The 17,563-nt window shown below is 53.0% G+C and overlaps 2 protein-coding genes across 6 annotated transcripts in view; both read right to left on the bottom strand.

Moving 5' to 3' along the window:
* Positions 1–3,672: 3,672 nt before the first annotated feature.
* On the bottom strand, positions 3,673–15,126 carry MTA2 (metastasis associated 1 family member 2). The gene is made up of 18 exons (XM_007526339.3): positions 14,657–15,126; positions 13,862–13,929; positions 13,412–13,505; positions 11,736–11,853; positions 11,557–11,620; positions 11,306–11,423; positions 10,772–10,874; positions 8,835–8,934; positions 8,485–8,673; positions 8,304–8,378; positions 8,129–8,187; positions 7,838–7,935; positions 7,576–7,715; positions 6,836–7,064; positions 6,576–6,665; positions 5,302–5,420; positions 4,732–4,880; positions 3,673–4,495 (listed from the first exon to the last, which is right to left on the bottom strand). Exons 1-18 carry the CDS (start codon positions 14,682–14,684, stop codon positions 4,330–4,332), a joined length of 2,007 nt encoding a protein of 668 aa, XP_007526401.1. The 5' UTR covers positions 14,685–15,126; the 3' UTR covers positions 3,673–4,329.
* A 314-nt stretch (positions 15,127–15,440) lies between these two features.
* The window catches only part of EML3 (EMAP like 3), a 28,254-nt gene continuing 26,131 nt past the window's right edge, over positions 15,441–17,563 (bottom strand). For all 5 annotated transcript variants that reach the window (XM_060176334.1, XM_060176333.1, XM_060176335.1 and 2 more), the window contains 3 exons: positions 16,692–16,790; positions 16,383–16,513; positions 15,441–15,891 (listed from right to left, as the gene is read on the bottom strand). In XM_060176334.1, the coding sequence (XP_060032317.1) occupies positions 15,688–15,891; positions 16,383–16,513; positions 16,692–16,790 (434 nt within the window). In that variant the 3' untranslated portion in view covers positions 15,441–15,687. The remainder of the gene's footprint in view (positions 15,892–16,382; positions 16,514–16,691; positions 16,791–17,563) is intronic.

A 17,563-nucleotide genomic window follows, 5' to 3' on the forward strand; every position in this document is an offset into this window, starting at 1 on the left:
AAGGAGGTAAGAGGGAGAGAGGGACACTTGCAGCACTACTTCACCACTTATGAAGCTCCTGCCCTGCAGATAAGGGCCAGGGGCTTGAACCTGGGTCCTTGAGCACTGTAATATGTGCACTCAACCAGTTGTGCCACCACCCAACCTCAATAAATAAAATCTTTAAAAAGAGAGTCACAGGAAGAGAAAGAGACATCACAGCCCCCCACCAATCATGGAGTTCCCCTTGGGGTCATTCAAGATACACCCATGTGGTTCTAGGGTCTGGAACCCGGATCCTCCTCTGTGGCAAAGGGTGCATTCTATGGCGTAAGCTTCTCCCAGTCTCCCAACTACCTTCAGGCTGTTTACTTTCCAGCACTCCCAGTGAGGGGTCCTTCAATCCCCTCCTAAACCTCGATTTTAGGGCAGTGGAGAAATAATGTAACCGTTATGCAAAAGACTTCCATGGGGGCCAGATGGTGCACCTAGTTAACCATACACATTACGGTGCCAAGGACCCAGGTTCAAGCCCCTGGTCCCCATTTGCAGAGGGAAAGTTTTACCAGTGGTGAAGCAGGGCTACAGGTGTCTCTTTCCTTCTCTATCTTCCCCCTCAATTTCTTTTTTTAAATATTTATTTCCTTTTTGTTGTTGTAGTTGTTGTTGTTGATGTCATCGTTGTTGGATAGGACAGAGAGAAATGGAGAGAGGAGGGGAAGACAGGGGAAGAGAAAGACAGACACCTGCAGACCTGCTTCACCGCCTGTGAAGCGACTCCCCTGCAGGTGGGGAGCCGGGGGGCTCTAATGGGGATCCTTATGCGGGTCCTTGCGCTTTGCACCAGGTGCACTTAACCTGTTGTACTACCGCCCGACTCCCTCAATTTCTGTCTTTATCCAATAATAAATAAACTTTCATGCCTGAGACACCAAAGATGCCATGTTCCACCCCTGGACCACAAGACAGAACTGAACAGTGCTCTGGTAAAAATAAATAATCCTGGTCCTGGGCCGGGCGGTAGCGCAGTGGGTTAAGCGCATGTGGCGCAAAGCGCAAGGACCTGCATAGGGATCCCGGTTCCAGAGCCCCGCTCCCCACCTGTAGGGGAGTCGCTTCACAAGCGGTGAAGCAGGTCTGTAGGTATCTTTCTCTCCCCCTCTCTGTCTCCCCTCCTCTCTCCATTTCTCTGTCCTATCCAACACGACATCAATAACAACAACAATAAAACAACAAAAGGTTAATAAATAAAATAATAATAATAATCCTGGTCCTGAAGGGGCTCTTCATTCCACTTCTGTGTCCCCTTTGGACTCCACAGGTTCACAAATCTATGTTGTCCTAGTGAACCAGATTTTCCTCCCCTCACTTTGAAGCAGCGGAGAGTAGTGCTGTTTTTCCCAAAGCTGAGATAGTGGTTAGTTATCCCAATATTACCAAGGAGTAGAATCAGGTATTAGAAGCCGAGAAGACCCTGATGACTGGGACCATAACATGGAGGGGTCTGTCGGAAGTGCTAGCACACCTTGCTGTGGCTATCATCCCATTGCTTTGTTTTTACTTATTTTGTTATTTTACTCTATTTCTTCCTGTATTTGATAGGACAGAGAGAAAGGAATGACTGGTATACTATCTCCCTGCCCTGTGTTGTTTCCCAAGATTTCATGATTTGTAATACTTATCTTTCTATTTAAAATTTTTTTAAAAGAATTTATTTATTTATTCATGAGAGAGATAGGAGAGAAAGAACCAGACGTCACTCTGGTACATGTGCTGCCAGGAACCAAACTCGGGACCTCATGGTTGAGAGTCCACTGTAATACTTATTTTAATGGGAGAAACAGAGATGAGAGCACTGCTCAGCTCTGGCTTATATGGCGGTGTTGGGGATTAAGCCTGGGACCTTGGAGCCTCTGGCGTCAAAGCCTTTTGTAGAACCATTATGCTATCTCCCCAGTCCACAAAGTTTTATTATGTACAGTAAAATTTCACTTGAGGGTAGACAGCATAATGGTGATGCAAAGAGACTCTCATGCCTGAAGCTCCAAAGTCCCAGGTTCAAATCCCCTGCACCACCATAAGCCAGAGCTGAGCAGTATTCGGGTCAAAAAGTTTCACTTGAGACAGAGGAGACAAACCAGAATTCCACTCTGATAGATGAGGCTCCAGGAATCAAGCTCCCACTCCCCACTTGCAAGGGGAAAGCTTCATGAGTGGTGAAGCATTGCTGCCAGGTGTGTCTTTCCTGCACTACCTCCCACTTCCCTTTCAATTTCTATCAAAAAGAAAGAAAAAAACAAAGCCACCAAGAGCAGTGAATCCTTGGTCAGCAGGAGCCAAGCCCCAGGGATAACCCTGGTGGCAGTGAATTTTTAATAAAAAAATGTAGTGACTTAATGAAAAAGCAAGACCAGAGCACTGTTCTAGCACTGTGTTGGGGGATCCGGCCTGACTTCCTGCAGGAAACTTGGCCCACCGAGCTGCCCCTCTTGAAGCAGCAGCTTTGGATTGTGGAATGAACAGCAGGCTCAAGGCAGACACTTCAAGGTCTAGAGTTGGGTCACCACTACTGAGTGTTTCCCAACTCTAAAGGGAATCCCCAAGGAGCACAGAGTAGTAGGCTTTTCGTTCTTTACCCTAAGGTGTTCCTCCTGTTGGGGGTAGTTCAGATGTTTAACCTGTCTTCTAAGCCCACAAGTGCAAACACAAACACAAACACTGGAATGGGTTCTACTATCAAGACAGTTGCTGAGATTGGGGTCCTTGAAGCAGGTGATAAGATCCCATAATAGACCCCCCATCTCCAGAAACCCCCAAAATGCCCATAGTAAAAGGAAGGGGGGGGGTCGGGCGGTGGCGCAGTGGGTTAAGCGCATGTGGCGCAAAGCGCAGGGACCGGCGTAAGGATCCCGGTTCGAGCCCCGGGTTCCCCACCTGCAGGGGAGTCGCTTCACAGGCGGTGAAGCAGGTCTGCAGGTGTCTATCTTTCTCTCCCCTTCTCTGTCTTCCCCTCCTCTCTCCATTTCTCTCTGTCCTATCCAACAACGAATTGCGTCAACAAGGGCAATAATAATAACCACAACGAAGCTACAACAAGGGCAACAAAAGGGGAAAAAAAAAATGGCCTCCAGGAGCGGTGGATTCATGGTTCAGGCACCGAGCCCAGCAATAACCCTGGAGGAGGAAAAAAAAAAAAAAAAAAGGAAGGGGGTGGGGTGGGGGGATTCCCTATGGAGGTCACCAGCTACCCAGTGAACTAGCCCGTTCTAACCACTCTCAAAAGATCTGAGCCAAAATGGTGAGCCCCTGCACAGGTAGCTAGGGAATAATACGGGCTACACAGAAAAATGTTTTTTTTAAGACTTTATTTATTTATTCATGAGAAAGATAGGAGGAGAGAAAGAACCAGCCATCACTCTGGTACATGTGCTGCCAGGGATCGAACCCAAGACCTCGTGCTTGAGAGTCTAGTGCCTTAGCTACTGTGCCACCTCCCAGACCACGAAAAATGGTTTTCTCAGGGCCGCCTATCCAGGCTGCATATCTCACAAAGCTGTCCTCAGGACGAGCCTTTATCTGGCTTAACTGTCCTTTATTTCCCTAAGAGTACACACATACAAGCCCCCCCTCCCCACAAACACACACGCACACATCCCTACACCCATGGCAGAGAACAGCTGAGCCAGGAGGAGCTGAAGAAAACAGCTTTTTATTTGTTACTGTAAGAACCAATTACAGAATCCGAAGTTAAAAAAACAGACAAAAGATCTTTATTTCTGAGAATTGGCGTACAAAAGGTGGAGGGGTCAGGGAGGAAAAGAGTGAGCAGGAAAAGCTTGGGGCTGATGCCAGCTTCGGGGTCTCAAACTCCAGTTAGGAAAGTCCGGACACCGGACAGAAAGAGAAACCCCCGACCAGAGAAAGGAAGAGAACAAAACAGAGACATGGCAGTCACGGCAGTGCGCGCCTCCCCCACCAGGTGCCGCCACCTGAGAGCTGTTTACTCATCCCTTCACAAAGGGAGGCAAAAGTTTTTAAAAATTTAAAAAACCCTCCCCCCTGAAACTGTCCAAGACAACTGTGGGTCCTTTCCCCCAAAACAGGTTAGGTTCCCACCATGGGCCAAGCGCCTAGTCGGCCCTCCACAGCCAAGCATGGAGAAGCTAGGGAAGGGGACAAGCCTCCAAGTGGTGACGCCAGAGGGCGCCCAACCCCTTCAACGACACAGGCTTGCTTGTTCGGAGCCTCCCTCCCTCCCTACATCCTCTCTGAAACTAGAGGGAAGGGAGGCTGGGTGCCCTGGGCACCCACCCTCTTAGCTTTCAGCCCACCTCCCTTCCCCACTGAAGCTCAGTCCTCCAGGACAATGGGCTCGTTGGTGCTGGCAGGATGTGAGGGTGCGGGGAGAGGGAGTGGGGGCCGCACTGCAATCAGCGGTGGCTTCACCTTCAGGGGGAGGTTGGGTCGGCGGGCAGCCCGCCGCATTTCCAGGTGGGTCAGAGCCTTCCTCAGGGCCCTGAGCAGGAAGAGGGGTGGGGGTGGGAGGCCAAGGGAGAAACTCAGAACCTTGCTACTAGGTGGTGAAAAACCCCACCTTCTGCGATGCAATTCTGCCTTCCTGCCCGGCCCATTCATTCCCTGCACTCCCGCCCTGCACCCACAGTCTGCGCCTGAGTGCAGATACTTTTTGTTCCCCAGACCCACCGGTGTGGGTCTGTCAACCTCCCAGTCCCTCCCAGGTGGGCTGTCTACCTGGTATCTTTTGTAGCCACAAACACCACCGGATTGGGAGCATCAGCTGGGTTCAGTTTCTGACGTTTGGCTGCTGGCTGAGAGCTGGAGCGAATCCCTGAGGCCAGGGGCCTTCCATTGGCAGAGAAAGGGACCCCTGCTCCTACCATCTGGAAAAGGGTGGGAAGCACAAGAAAGGGTTCTAAGTCCTTTAAAAAATAAAATCCTGTGGTCCGGGAGGTGGCGCAGTGGATAAAACATCGAACTTTCAAGCATGAGGTCTTGAGTTCAATCCCCGGCAGCACATGTACCAGAGTGATGTCTGGCTCTTTCTCTCTCCTATGTTTCTCATTAATAAATAAATAAAATCTTTAAACAATAAATAAAATAAAATCCTTTGTGGCCCGGGAGGTGGTGTAGTGAAGGAATCGTTGGGTTTGCAAGCATGAGGCCCCAAGTTTGCTCACTAGCATTGCATGTGCTAGAGTGATAGTCTGGTTTTCTCTCTCAAAAATAAATCCTAAAAAAAAAAAGTGAAACAATGTAATACTCTGCCTAATTGAGTTTGGCCCACTCCATCCATCAACTCACAGTTTCATAGGTCCGCTTCACCATAATGCCTCCCAGTCCCCGGTTCTGGGTCAGCTGGTTTCGGTTGATTGGTGTCTTGGTACCCCGAGGTGTTTTTGGTTTCAGAGGGGCCTGGGCCACTGCCAAGGGGAAAAAAAAAAAAAAAACTTAGGCAACTTTTTCTTTGGTGGTGCTGGGAACCAAGGATTGAACCTGGGTCTTTGCATATTGTAACCTGCACTCAGCCAGGTACATCACTGCTTGGCTCTTCTCTTTTAAAAAAAAAAAAATTATTTATTTATTCCCTTTAGTTGCCCTTGTTGTTTTATTGTTGTAGTTATTGATGTCGTCGTTGTTGGATAGGACAGAGAGAAATGGAGAGGGGAGGGGAAGACAGAGAGGGGGAGAAAAAGACAGACACCTGCAGACCTACTTCAGCACTTGGGAAGCAACTCCCCTGCAGGTGGGAAGCCAGGGGCTTGCACCGGGATCCTTGCGCCAGTCCTTGTGTTTTGCGCCACGTGCACGTAACCCGCTGCGCTACTGCCTGACCCCCTCTCCTCTTTTTTTAATTGAACTTAGGAAAATGGAGCCTCAAGCACTAGAGTCTTTTTGTACAATCATTACACTATTTCCCCAGCCCCTCCCCCCACAAAAAATACATTTTTCCCCCAGAGCACTGCTAAACTCTGGTTTACAGTGGTGAGGTAGATTGAACCTGGGACTTTGGAGCCTCAGGCATGGAAGTCTCTTTGCATAACTAGTATGCTATCTACCCCTGCCCCACCTACCCAAATACAGTTTAACCTATAAAAAGTACAGTTCTGAGAGTCAGGCGGTGGCGCAGTGGGTTAAGCGCAGGTGGCACAAAGCACAAGGACCGGCATAAGGATCCCGGTTCCAGCCCCCGGCCCCCCACCTGCAGGGAAGTCGCTTTACAAGTGGTGAAGCAGGTCTGCAGGTGACTATCTTTCTCTCCCCCTCTCTGTCTTCCCCTCCTCTCTCCATTTTCTCTGTCCTATCCAACAACATCAATAACAACAAAAATAAAAACAAGGGCAACAAAAGGGAATAAATAAATATATGTATTCTTTAAAAGGAAAAGTACAGTTCTATAGACTAGTGCATTTAGTAGACTAAATGGCTTAGGACTCAAAGGGAAAGGAAAAAACAGGAGGTGGGGCTGGGGGAAGAAGCAAGCTGGAGAAGGATCTTGAAAGTCTGAGAACCTGACACCACTTTAGCTGCCTCCCCCCCACCCCCACCCCAGCTCCCTATAGCTCCCTACCCCGTACCCAGATCTTTGACGATAGTGGCCAGGGGCAGCCGCACCAGAGGGTGAATCTTCAGCGGGGTCTTGGCAGCTTTGGGAAGCCGAATGGAGCCTAGACAACAAAGATGAAAGTATTGTGAAGGGACTTCAGTACTCAGGTCTCTTCAGAGGCCAGCAGGCAAGTGCATCCTCCTTAAACCCCCGTAGTCTGCCAGTCCTACAAGTGCCTAAACATCCAGAGAAACACTGGTCTATGACCATAGCAACCACCGCTGCCCTTACACTCGGCCTTGATGGCATTGGCATTGATGGGGGCATAGGGCCGGCGGGCCGCCCTCCTTGGCTGCAGCAGGTCCCTGCACATGCGTCGAGCAAGACGGGTCAGCTTTGTGGTCTGGAGCAGGAATGTTTGCCTGTTCTTAGCCAGCAGCTTGGCTCGGTTGGCGCTGGTTGTGTAGGGGGAAAGACTCTGGGCTTCGGGTCTGGACAAATGACCCCTTGAGTGTGGCTCCTGGAAAAACACGGGGAAAAAGTGCAGATGAGCACTGGGGCTCCCTTCCCTGCAGAGGGCATTTTACTCCTGCCTGTCTTCCTGCCATCCCAACTGACCTGGCTCCCCAACTGCTTCCAAGCACCACCCCCAACCACGGAGAGCTGGGTGATCTGACTTTCACCTGAATGGTTTTATATATATATATTTCCTCTTGTTGCCCTGTTATTTTATTGTTAGTTATTATTGTTATTGATGTTGTCATTGTTGGATAGGACAGAGAGAAATGGAGAAAGGAGGGGAAGACAGAGAGGGGGAGAGAAAGATAGACACCTGTTGCCCTGCTTCACTGCCTTTGAAGCGACTCCTCTGCAGGTGGAGAGATGGGGGCTTGAACCGGGATCCTTACGCTGGTCATTGGGTCCTTACGCTTTGCACCACCTGCGCTTAACCTGTTGCGCTACTGCCTGACTCCTCACCTGAATGTTTTATGTTAACTGTTCTCCCTGCCTGCCCCCCAATCCATTCTTACTGTGGTGCCCCGAGCTGCTCCCTCAAGCTGGGTCGGTGTCTTCAGCCCTCCATATTTCTTCCAATAGATCCAACAGGAAGCACAGAGGCGGCACTGCATGTTGGGCGGACCCCAGGCATACCACTGGGCAGACTGCGTAGCTACAGGAACAGGCAGGAGAGGGGAAAGTTGAGGAAACACATCGGCTGAGCCCCTCAGGATCTTGGGTGAGAATAGACCTCCCACTCGCAGCACCCTAACCCCCCACCCCCACCGAACTCACTATGACAGCTCTCGCAAGTCAGGCCCTTCTGGAATCCAGCGCCATTCATGCCAGGCTTTGAGCCCACAGAAATGATCTGGTTAGGATTTGGCTTAGTGCTATGGGGACAAGTGGGGGAGAGAAACCAGCAACTGATGAAGGAAAAGACTGCACTGCTATGACGTTTCCACAATCATCTGACCCTGGCCCCACCCCCACCCCCCAGCCCCAATCACTGAGGAAAGTAAAGGCTGGGGGAGGGGAGGAAGACCTGACAGACACCCCCCCCACACACCCGGCACACTGACTTACTAGGTGGGGATATAGACTTGTTTCAGTTTGCTGTCTGCTTCGGCAGCTTTCAATCTTTTCTGCAGTTAAGAGGGGGGGAAAAAAAGGAGAAGAGCAGTTCAGCCACTTCCAGGGCAGAGATGAGCGTGGGATAAGCCCTCTGGTCCAGCCTCCCTCACAGAACAGGCCTCCATACCTGCTGAATATAGCGGTCTGTGGTTTTCCACATGTAGTAGAACTGGACTATGCTGGCAAGCGACTTCCAGGGTAACTGAGGAAGGCAGAGGCAAAGAAGGATAAGCTGGCACCTGGCGGCCCCAGGTCCTCTTCCCTCATCTGTCACCTCTTCTGTCATCCTCCTAGCACCAACCACTTACAAAGTCCTGGCGAATATCATTGAAATCCTTCCCGTATTTCTCCAAGGCCTCCTCAAACAGCATGGCCTCCGAGGCGGACCACTCCTCCATCTCATCCCGACACAGCACAGGCCCCCCCTGGGGCACCAGGGTCGACATGGCCTTGGCCAGGTCATAGCCATTCCTCTGTAACGTATCCATTGCATGAAACTACAGAGAAGAGAAAAGGGGTTTGGAGGCCAGAAACCCACAGCACCACTCCTCTGCTTCTCTTCAAACACCCCCACTCCCTCAGAAACGCCCTCCTCTCTCATCCCCAGGTTCTACAGCACCCAGCTTGCCCCACTCACTACCCACCAACTTCTGCTCACCAGGGTGATATCTCGGGAGGCAGCGGCTGCACTCATGTGCAAGCTCGGCTGCCTGATGGAGCTGCTGCAATCCAGGGCCCTCGCAAAGGTCCCCACGGCTCTAAGGGAGAAACAGAGAAGTCAAGAGGGAGGGCTAGGGACACAGCACCAGCAAGAGCGCAACAGACTCTCCTGCCTGAGACAGCAGAGGTCCCAGGTTCAATCCCCAGTACCACCATAAGCCAGAGCTGAGCAGTGCTCTGAATAAAAACAGAAGCAGAGTGGGGGTGGAGAAGGGAAGGTGGGCAGTGGCATACTTGGTTGAGTGCACATATTACAAGACCCAAGGACCCAGGTTCAAGCCCCTAGTCCCCACCTACAGTGAAGCCGTGTTGCAGGTGTTTCTCTTTCTCTCTCCTTATCCCACCCTTCCCTCTCAATTTCTGTCTCTATCCAGAAAATAATGTATTTTTTTAAAAGGCAATTTTAAAAAAGGAGAGGATGGTGGTACACCTGGTTAAGTGCATACAGTACAATACACAAGGACCCAAGCAAGGAACCAGGTTTGAGTCCCTAGTCCCCACTTGCAGTAGGGACGCTTCACAAGTGGTGAAGCAGGTCTGCAGGTGTCTATCCTTCTCTCCCCTCTCAATTTCTCTCTATCAAATAAAATGGAGAATGAAAAATGGCCACCAGGAGCTGTGGCTTCATAATAGTGCCAACACTGAGCCCCAGAGATAATCGTGGAGGAAAAGAAGGAAGAATGGGTGAACATATGTGCCAAGAATGAGAGGAAAGTGGGCCAGGAGGTGGTGCAGTGGATAAAGCATTGGACTCTTAAGCATGAGGTCCTGAGTTCAATCCCCAGAAGCACATGTACCAGAGTGATGCTCTGGTTCTTGCTCTCTCAGCTCCTATCCTCATTAATAAATATTTTAAAATATACTTTTTAAAAAAAATGAGGAGAGTGGGCCAGGAGGTGGTGCAGTGGATAAAATATTGGAATCTCAAACATGAGGTTCTGAGTTCAATCCCTGGCAGCACATGTACCAGAGTGATGTCGGGTTCTTTGTCTCTCCTCCTATCTTTCTCATTAGTAAATATTTTTTTTAAAAATGAGAAGAGAGGGAGTAGGGTGGTGGCGCAAAGCGCAAGGACCGGCCTAAAGATCCCGGTTCAAGCCCCGGCTCCCCACCTGTAGGGGAGCCGCTTCACAGACAGCGAAGCAGGTCTGCAGGTGTCTGTCTTTCTCCCCTCCTCTCTCCATTTCTCTGTCCTATCTAATAATGACATCAATAACAACAACAATTAGAAGACAACAAGGGCAACAAAAGGGAAAATAAATAAATAAAATTTTTTTAAGAATGAGAAGAAAGGGAGTCAGGCAGTAGCATAGTGGGTTAAGCGTGCGTGGCGCAAAGCGCAAGGACCGGCGTAAGGATCCCGGTTCCAGCCCCCGGCTCCCCACCTGCAGGGGAGTCGCTTCACAGGAGGTGAAGCAGGTCTGCAGGTGTCTATCTTTCTCTCCCCCTCTCTGTCTTCCCCTCCTCTCTCCATTTCTCTTTGTCCTATCCAACAACGACATCAATAACAACAATAAAAAAGGGCAACAAAAGGGAAAATAAATATTTAAAAAAAAATGAGAAGAGTGTCAGTAGGTTAAGGAGCTAAACCAAAATAGAAAAAAAAAAGGGGGGGGACCATGCCAAGACAAAATGGATGTCAATTCCTTCCCCTCTTTCATTCTTTCTTTCCTTTTTATTTTTTTTACCAGAGCACTACTCAGCTCTGATTTATGGTGGTACAGGAGATTGAACCTGGGATTCCTGAACCTTGTACTTTGCATCACTGTTATGCTTTCTTACCCCCACCCGAAATATAAGTCAATTCTAAAACTTGGGAGTCAGAACTGTATCCATACCTCCTCCAGCCCATCTTCCCCATCCACCCACCCTCACCGGGCCACCACGAGAAACTGATCGATCTGCCGGTCCGTGAGAGGGTTGTCCGGGTCCCATACTTTCATCTCCATTTTCTGCTGGTTCCGATTATCAGATTCGCCTGGCGTACAAAACAATGGCGCCATCAGGGAGAGGACAGTGGGGAAACTGCACATCGTCCTCCCGTGTCTCCACTCGGACTTCTCTTCCCAACTGCCCACGGCCCCTTTCAGATTCGAGACCCCATTCTCTCAGGGTCCACAGCGCAGAGCCATGCAAAGACTATGCCAGCGGGGCCGGGTGGTGGCGCACCTGGCTGAGAGCACATTACAGTGTGTGAGGACCCGGGTTCAAGCCCTGGCCCCCACCTGTAAGGGGAAAGCTTTACGAGTGGTGAAGCAGTGCTGCAGGTGTCTCTCTATCTCTCTATCACCCCCCTCCCTCTCGATTTCTGGCTGTCTCTATCCCATAAGTAAATAAAGGTAATTAAAAAAAAAAAAAAAGAAGACAGACAGACAGACTATGCCAGCTAGCCGAGTCACTACTGCTTACCCTCTGCCAGGCGATCTGGGATCTCAGCTTGGTATTTACAACCAACTCTGATCTCCCCCTGATCAGCTAGAAGTGTCTTCTGCACAGGGTCAAACACCAAAGAGTAGAAAAAGCAGTCCTAAAGGTGGGGAGAGAAATATCAGCAGGGCAGCAGTTCTCACAGGCAAGCGGTGACCCCTGCTTTCCCTTGCCATTGGGGGCAGCAGCCTTTCCTGTTCCCCGAGTGCCCACTCCCAACACCTGCTTCTCACCTCCTTTTCCAGGTACTGACTCAAGATATCCGTCTCATTCAACAGAGTCACGCTGCATTTCCCCCTGCAGGAAAGAGATCAGGAGCCCTGGGTAAGCTCCTCGCCCTCTGTATACCACCCTTTTCTCTCCACCTTCTACCTGAGCACATGTGGGCACAGCAGCCCTAACTACCCTTTACCTTATGTGGGTGGCTGGTAACGATTCGAACTGCCGAGAAAGAAAAAGTTCCCGGTGCTTCAGCTGATGTCGCTGCTGCTCCGACACCCCTGGTTGTTTTGACTCTTCCTCAAACTCCCCTGAGAGATCAGAGGAAAAACCAAGTCAGAAGCGAGTCCATAAAGAAGCCACCTTGGAAACTCCAACCCAAGGAAAATGTTTTTTCTTGGCTATTTTTCTCACTTCCCCCAGACATCTGCTTTCCCTACCCTTAACCCATCAGCTTGCCCTCTCGTCACAGGCCCCCACTACAGATGCTCCCAGCCCTCTCCTACTTAGGGTAGTGCTGAGCACCGTGACTGTCACAGAGACATACACCAGACTCAACGCCGACGCTCAAAACACCATTTATAAAGCTTGGACGTTACGCACACCAGGGCCAGCCAGAGCATCACACCTGCCTCTCTGTAGCTCAGGTAGATGGAGTGGACGTCCAGCAAGCTTATAACAGCACACAGGCTCTGCGGGCCAGTTGCTCTTTTCCTATTCCAGAAGTCTGCTCTGAGCCATCATGCCATCCCAACTACCCCCTTCCTACTTGCACAGTAATGGTTTGTTGGTGGAGCTTTTGAGGACAGTACCCCCTCAAGTCGGTGCCAACACCTTCCTGCCCCCAAAGCTGTAGTTTGCCCTGAACCTTACCGGGAAGGGTTAACCTGGATGGGACCCAAGCAGAGTGGGCGGGACAGAGAGCCTCAGGCCCAAGCTCATTGGTGCATTGTTCCAACCAGAACAAGCAGAAGGGGGGTACAGCAAACTCCGCCCCATGCCTGTGTGCTCCGGAAACCCTCTGTTTAAGGCAAAGGGGACCACACCCCCACACCCCTTCTGATTGGACAAGGCCAAGGTCAGCCCCTGCCAGATGGGACTAGAAACCCCAAAGGGCCAGAGAACTTGGTAGGCCCAGCTTCTCCTTAACCCCATCATGCCCAATACAGCCTGAAATAAGGGAAATAATTTAGGAAGAAGGCATGAGATGAGTAAAGAAAGACAAATCATTAGAGGAAAAAGAAACCAAAGTTTTTCTTTTCTTTTTTTTTTTTTTTTAAGAACATGAAAGCACAGTGAAGGAAGACAAGGCAACAGAAAAAGAGGTAAAAAGGAGTGGAAGACAAAAGTAAAAGATGTAAAAGCGGAGCGTAAGGTAAAACAGAAGCCACGAGAACGAGGAAAAAGTGCAAGGACACTTTCCTAGCTTCCTGTTCTCCCACCATGTAGTCTCACCACCTCATGATCACCCAAAAAAAAAAAAAAAAAAAAAAAGCCTGCTTCCCTTCCCTGTTATGCTTCTAAGTACAACTTCTTCCTCTTCACTTGGGTTCCCAGCTATCACCCACTGTCCCCAAAGTATCCAGAACTGTTTCCCATCGGCTCTGGTCTCTACAGCTCTTCGCATCCTTTCCTGCAATAGTCTCCCCTCGTTGGGTACAATCAACGCCCACAGGAAGCCACATTCTGGCTCTCCTTATCATGGTCTCTCCATCCTGCTTCCAACCCTAACGTGTAAAAACACGCCTCCCTCCACAGACCAGGCTTCTCCCACCCCCAAACTCACACCCCTGCCTTGGGCAGGCTACCAGGGGAGCCGAGGACGTGCCCAGACCTCGCGCCCAGGGCTTGGGGGTGCAGAGCACTTACTGGCATTACTATCAGCGAGGCTGTTGAGGCTACCAGAAATATCCCTTCGCCGGAAAAGACAGACCACCTTCGCCTCCACGTTTCCATTTGCAGTCTACAACGAGAGAGAAGAAGAAGAAGAAGAGGAGGGGGGAAAAAAAAAAAAAAAGGTGGGTGGGCGGGCAGGCAGGAGTAGCAAGGAGTAGCAAGGAGTAGCAAGGCACCGAGAGAGACTCAGCAGTGAATCAGTTCCTGGGGAGGAGGGAAGGGGACGGGGCTGAGTCCAAAAGCAAAAGTTTTCCCTCGATCTCAATAGCCTTTCCAGAGCACAACAAACGAATGAATGCATATGAATGGGGACTTAGGGTAGGGGCCTGCCAGCTCCCGCCTCCAGTTAGAGACCCGGAGGGAGACGGCGGGGGTGGAGTGTGTGTGTGTGTGTGTGGGGGGGGGGGTGTCTGCTTCACTCACCTTGTTGAGCTCCTCAATCCTCCTCACCAGGTAGGGATTGCTGGAGGAGTTCTCAAAATAGACGTAATCTGTAGGAGGGGGGTAGGGAAGACGCGAGATGAGCAGACGAGGAAAGGGCAGAGGACCAGAGGACTAGGGAGGGAGGGAGGAAGGAAGGAAGGAAGGGAGGGAGGGAGGGAGGAAGGAAGGAAGAAGGGGACCAAGAAGGCCTGAGTGGACCGACCCAGCACAGAGAGAGAGAGAGAGAGAGAGAGAGAGAGAGAGAGAGAGAGGGACCCCAACCCAAGCGGTCCCAGGGCAGAAAAACACCCAGACACCCCCCCTGGCCCCACCTCCCAACCCCGAGGTCTCCGGAGGGAAGACGCGAGTCGCGGGGGATCCCCCGCACCCCCCACAACTCAGCGGCGGGGCGGAGGGAGCCACTGGCTGACGCCTCTCGCGCCCGCCCGGCCCCCATCTTTGCAAAGCGAGCGGCACAATAACTCCCGGGGTGCCGGTGGGGGCGGGGACGGCGGGGAGGGGTCCCCGCAGGTGGCGAGCACCCCCGGCCCGCGCACCCCCGGCCCGTCCTGTCAGCGCCTCCCGGGTCCCCCCCCCCCGACACACACACCCGGGCGGGCAGGCGGGACAGTGCCGTCGGGGTCGCCGCTGTCGCCGCACCGAGGCGCCCCAGGTTCCCGGTTCCGGTTCCGGTCCGCGTTCGGGACCATGCCGCCCGCCGGGTGCCGAGTCTCCCGCGTCCCCGGCGGCGCCCGCCCGCCCGAGCCCCGCAGCTCTCCCGCGCCCGGTACTCACCCCCCACCCGGTACATGTTGGCCGCCATGGCCGTTCCCGCCGCCGCCTCGGGCCGCACAAAGGGGTCCCGGAGGCTCGCAGGGGCAGCGCTCGGCTCGAGGCGGGGTCCCGAGCGCGGAGCGGGCGCTTCGCGGAAGTCGGGGTCGGGCCCGCGCAGCCGGCAGCTCCGCCGCCTCAGCCGTCGCGGTTCATCCCGGCCCGCGCTGTCGCCGCCGCCTCACACTCCGGACGCCGAGGCCGGAGCCGGTCCGCTCGGCTCCTTCCGGAACGAGCTCGGCTCCCGCCGGCCCGGAGCCAGTCCGGACTCCCCTTCGCCCTCGCCGAACCCAGACCAGACGTTGGGACTCCGCGGACCGTGGGGAAGACTTGCCCGGCCCGCCTCGGGGTTCGCCCTCTTCCGGAAAACCTTCGGCCCAGCCGGAGAACAAGGCCCGGCGCTCGGCTCAGGTCGCAGAGCAAGACCCCACAGTTCGGCTACTTCCGGAAGGCGTTCGACTCCCTCCGGCTGAGCGCGGCCCTACGCTCGGCAACTTCCGCCACTGCTCGGCTCTCAGCTCCTGGGCGGGGGAGGAGCCCTTTCATCCCTGAAGCCCCGCCCACGGCCCCCGCTGGACTCGCCCGCCCAGCGAGCTGCGCGCGGTGATTGGCAAGCGGCTTTGCCAGTCATTTGCATGAGCTACACACCTTAACCCTTTCAGTACCGCACTCTGCCTGGAGCCCCACCCCCACGGGGCCCTGGAGGCACCCAGCCAGCCCAGCCCTACGAAACGGACAGGGAAGCGACTCTTGCTTTTGGTTTATTGGCGCTCTGCTTGGCAGCGGTCGTCAGAAGCCCTGGATGGGCCGGCCCGCCTCGGCCCGCGGGTCCGTACAGTGTGTGCAAGGTGCTGTGCGCCCCATCCGTCCCGGGAAAGGCGCGGTCAGGAATGTCTCGAAGTGGAGGGCAGGGTCGCCTACCCTCCTCCCCCCACCACCCTTCCCACCCCCAGGTCCCAGGGGATCTGGTCTGAGTCCCATCGGTCAGACGTCCATCAGACGTCTAGCGAGGAGGCTGGGGACAGGGACGGGGTCCGAGAGGGCGTGAAGGGCGGCGGCCCCGCGCTGCCAGCGCTCAGCACCCGCCACTGGAAGATGCTGGCGTCCTTGCCGCCCAGAGACACGAGGTGCGAGTCGTCGTGGGTGAAGCGGACGCTGGTCACGTGGCTGCCGTGGCCCCCGTACACGAGGCTGGGAGCCTGGGAGGCGGGAGGGAAGGTCAGGCTGGGCGGGAGCCAGGGGGTGTGCCAGGACCCGGGTTCAAGCCCCGGTCCCCACGAGTGGTGATGCAGGGCAGCAGGTGTCTGCCTCTCTCCCTGGCTCTATCTGGCCCTTCCCTCTCAATTTTTCTCTGTCTCTATCCAATTAAAAAAAAAAAAAAAAGATGGGCAGGTGTAAATAACATAATGGTTATGCAAACAGACTCTCATGTCGGGTGGTGGCGTACCTGATTGAGTGCACATGTTAGAATGTGCAAGGACCCAGGTTCAAGCCCCCAATCCTAATCCGCAGGGGGAAAGCTTTGCTAGTGGTGAAGCAGGGCTGAGTTTTCTGTCTCTATTCCTCTCTATCCTCCCCCCGCCATCCCTCTTGATTTCTGGCTGCTTCTAGCCAATAAATAAAGCCTTTTTTTTTTTTTTTAAGTAAGATTGGGAAGGCAGTCTGCAGAGCCCAGCCTGGAAGGCCTCACCTTGGCACGTGCGCAGGGGTACTGGAAAAGATGCACTTTGCAGAAGTCGTCAGCCACAGCCACCACACGCTCATTGTGGGAGCGGCACAGGGAGTTGATGTCGGTGCCATCCGAGCCATCAGGCCACACACCTAGCAGGGCGACCCGCTTCAGCCCAGCTTCCTCCCAAGGCCCAGAGCCACAGGGTTCCCAGAGTTTAGGCAGTCCTTTCTGGACTGGAAATCTCCCGCCTGCCCTGCCTCCCCCTTACCCCACCCGGGCATTCCAAGAAGCCCCGGGCTCCACCCTATCCCCAGCAGCCCTACTCACCATACACGTGGAAGCCCAGCACGCAGGTATAGGTGGCCCACTCCCGGTCCCGGCTCTCATAGCGATTCCTCAGCAGCTTGCAACCGCCAGCCACATCCCCTGGGGGAAAGGAGCCCAGACAGCTCAGCTCTCACTCTGCCCTGGGTCAGGATGATGCTGCCAGGCCAGACAGACTGGAGGCACCGCAGGTGATCCCATCCAAGCCCAGGATAGAGCCCAGCCCCTGCAGGCTACCAGAGGTCCTCCTAAGAGCCTACCAGCTTCTGTCTCTCTTGTAACAGAAGTGAGCCTGAAACTTTGGAGCCTCTTCATGGAGACTCTTTGCATAACAATTATACTCTTATCTTGTTTGCTTCGTTTTTAAAAATGTATCAGTGGGGGGGGGGGGAGCAGGATAACCAGATCATCACGCTGGCACATGCGATGCAAAACAAGGGTCTAACTCAGGACCTTTATTCACTTCCTGATGGAGAGCAGCCAGATTTGAAAACACACACAATGGTGCTGCTAAGTCTCTCCTTACCAGTCTTTCACGATTTGAATCTCTTTATCTGGATGAAAAAGCAGACAGGTCAGGTCCCTGGGAGGTGGCACAGCGGATAAAACACTGGCCTCTCAAATATGAAACCCCAAGTTTGATCTTATCATCACATGCGCCAGTGAGGTGCTCTGGCTTCCGTTCTGTCTCCAGCTTCCTTTCTCATTAATATTGTAAAAAGGGAGGAAGAGAGGAGAGCAGCCTCAATGGCTGGCTCTGCCCAAAAAAATAAATAAAAATGGGGGGAGGCAGTGGAGCTCAGTGCTGGCACTAGGGACCTACTAATCCAGCATTTCTGCTTTCCTTTGTATGTGATAGGAGAGGGGCTGGGAGA

Source organism: Erinaceus europaeus, chromosome 17 (genome assembly GCF_950295315.1).
Source record: "Erinaceus europaeus chromosome 17, mEriEur2.1, whole genome shotgun sequence".
NCBI lineage: Eukaryota > Metazoa > Chordata > Mammalia > Eulipotyphla > Erinaceidae > Erinaceus > Erinaceus europaeus.

Excerpts from the sequence above, each read along its gene's own strand:
- MTA2 (XM_007526339.3), bottom strand. The coding sequence starts at position 14,684 with ATGGCGGCCAACATGTACCGGGTGGGGG. Across the intron at positions 7,716-7,837 it reads GACTTGCGAGAGCTGTCATA|CTACGCAGTCTGCCCAGTGG; the intron begins GTGAGTTCGGTG and ends CTGTTCCTGTAG. Across the intron at positions 6,666-6,835 it reads CAATGCCATCAAGGCCGAGT|GCTCCATTCGGCTTCCCAAA; the intron begins GTAAGGGCAGCG and ends TTTGTTGTCTAG.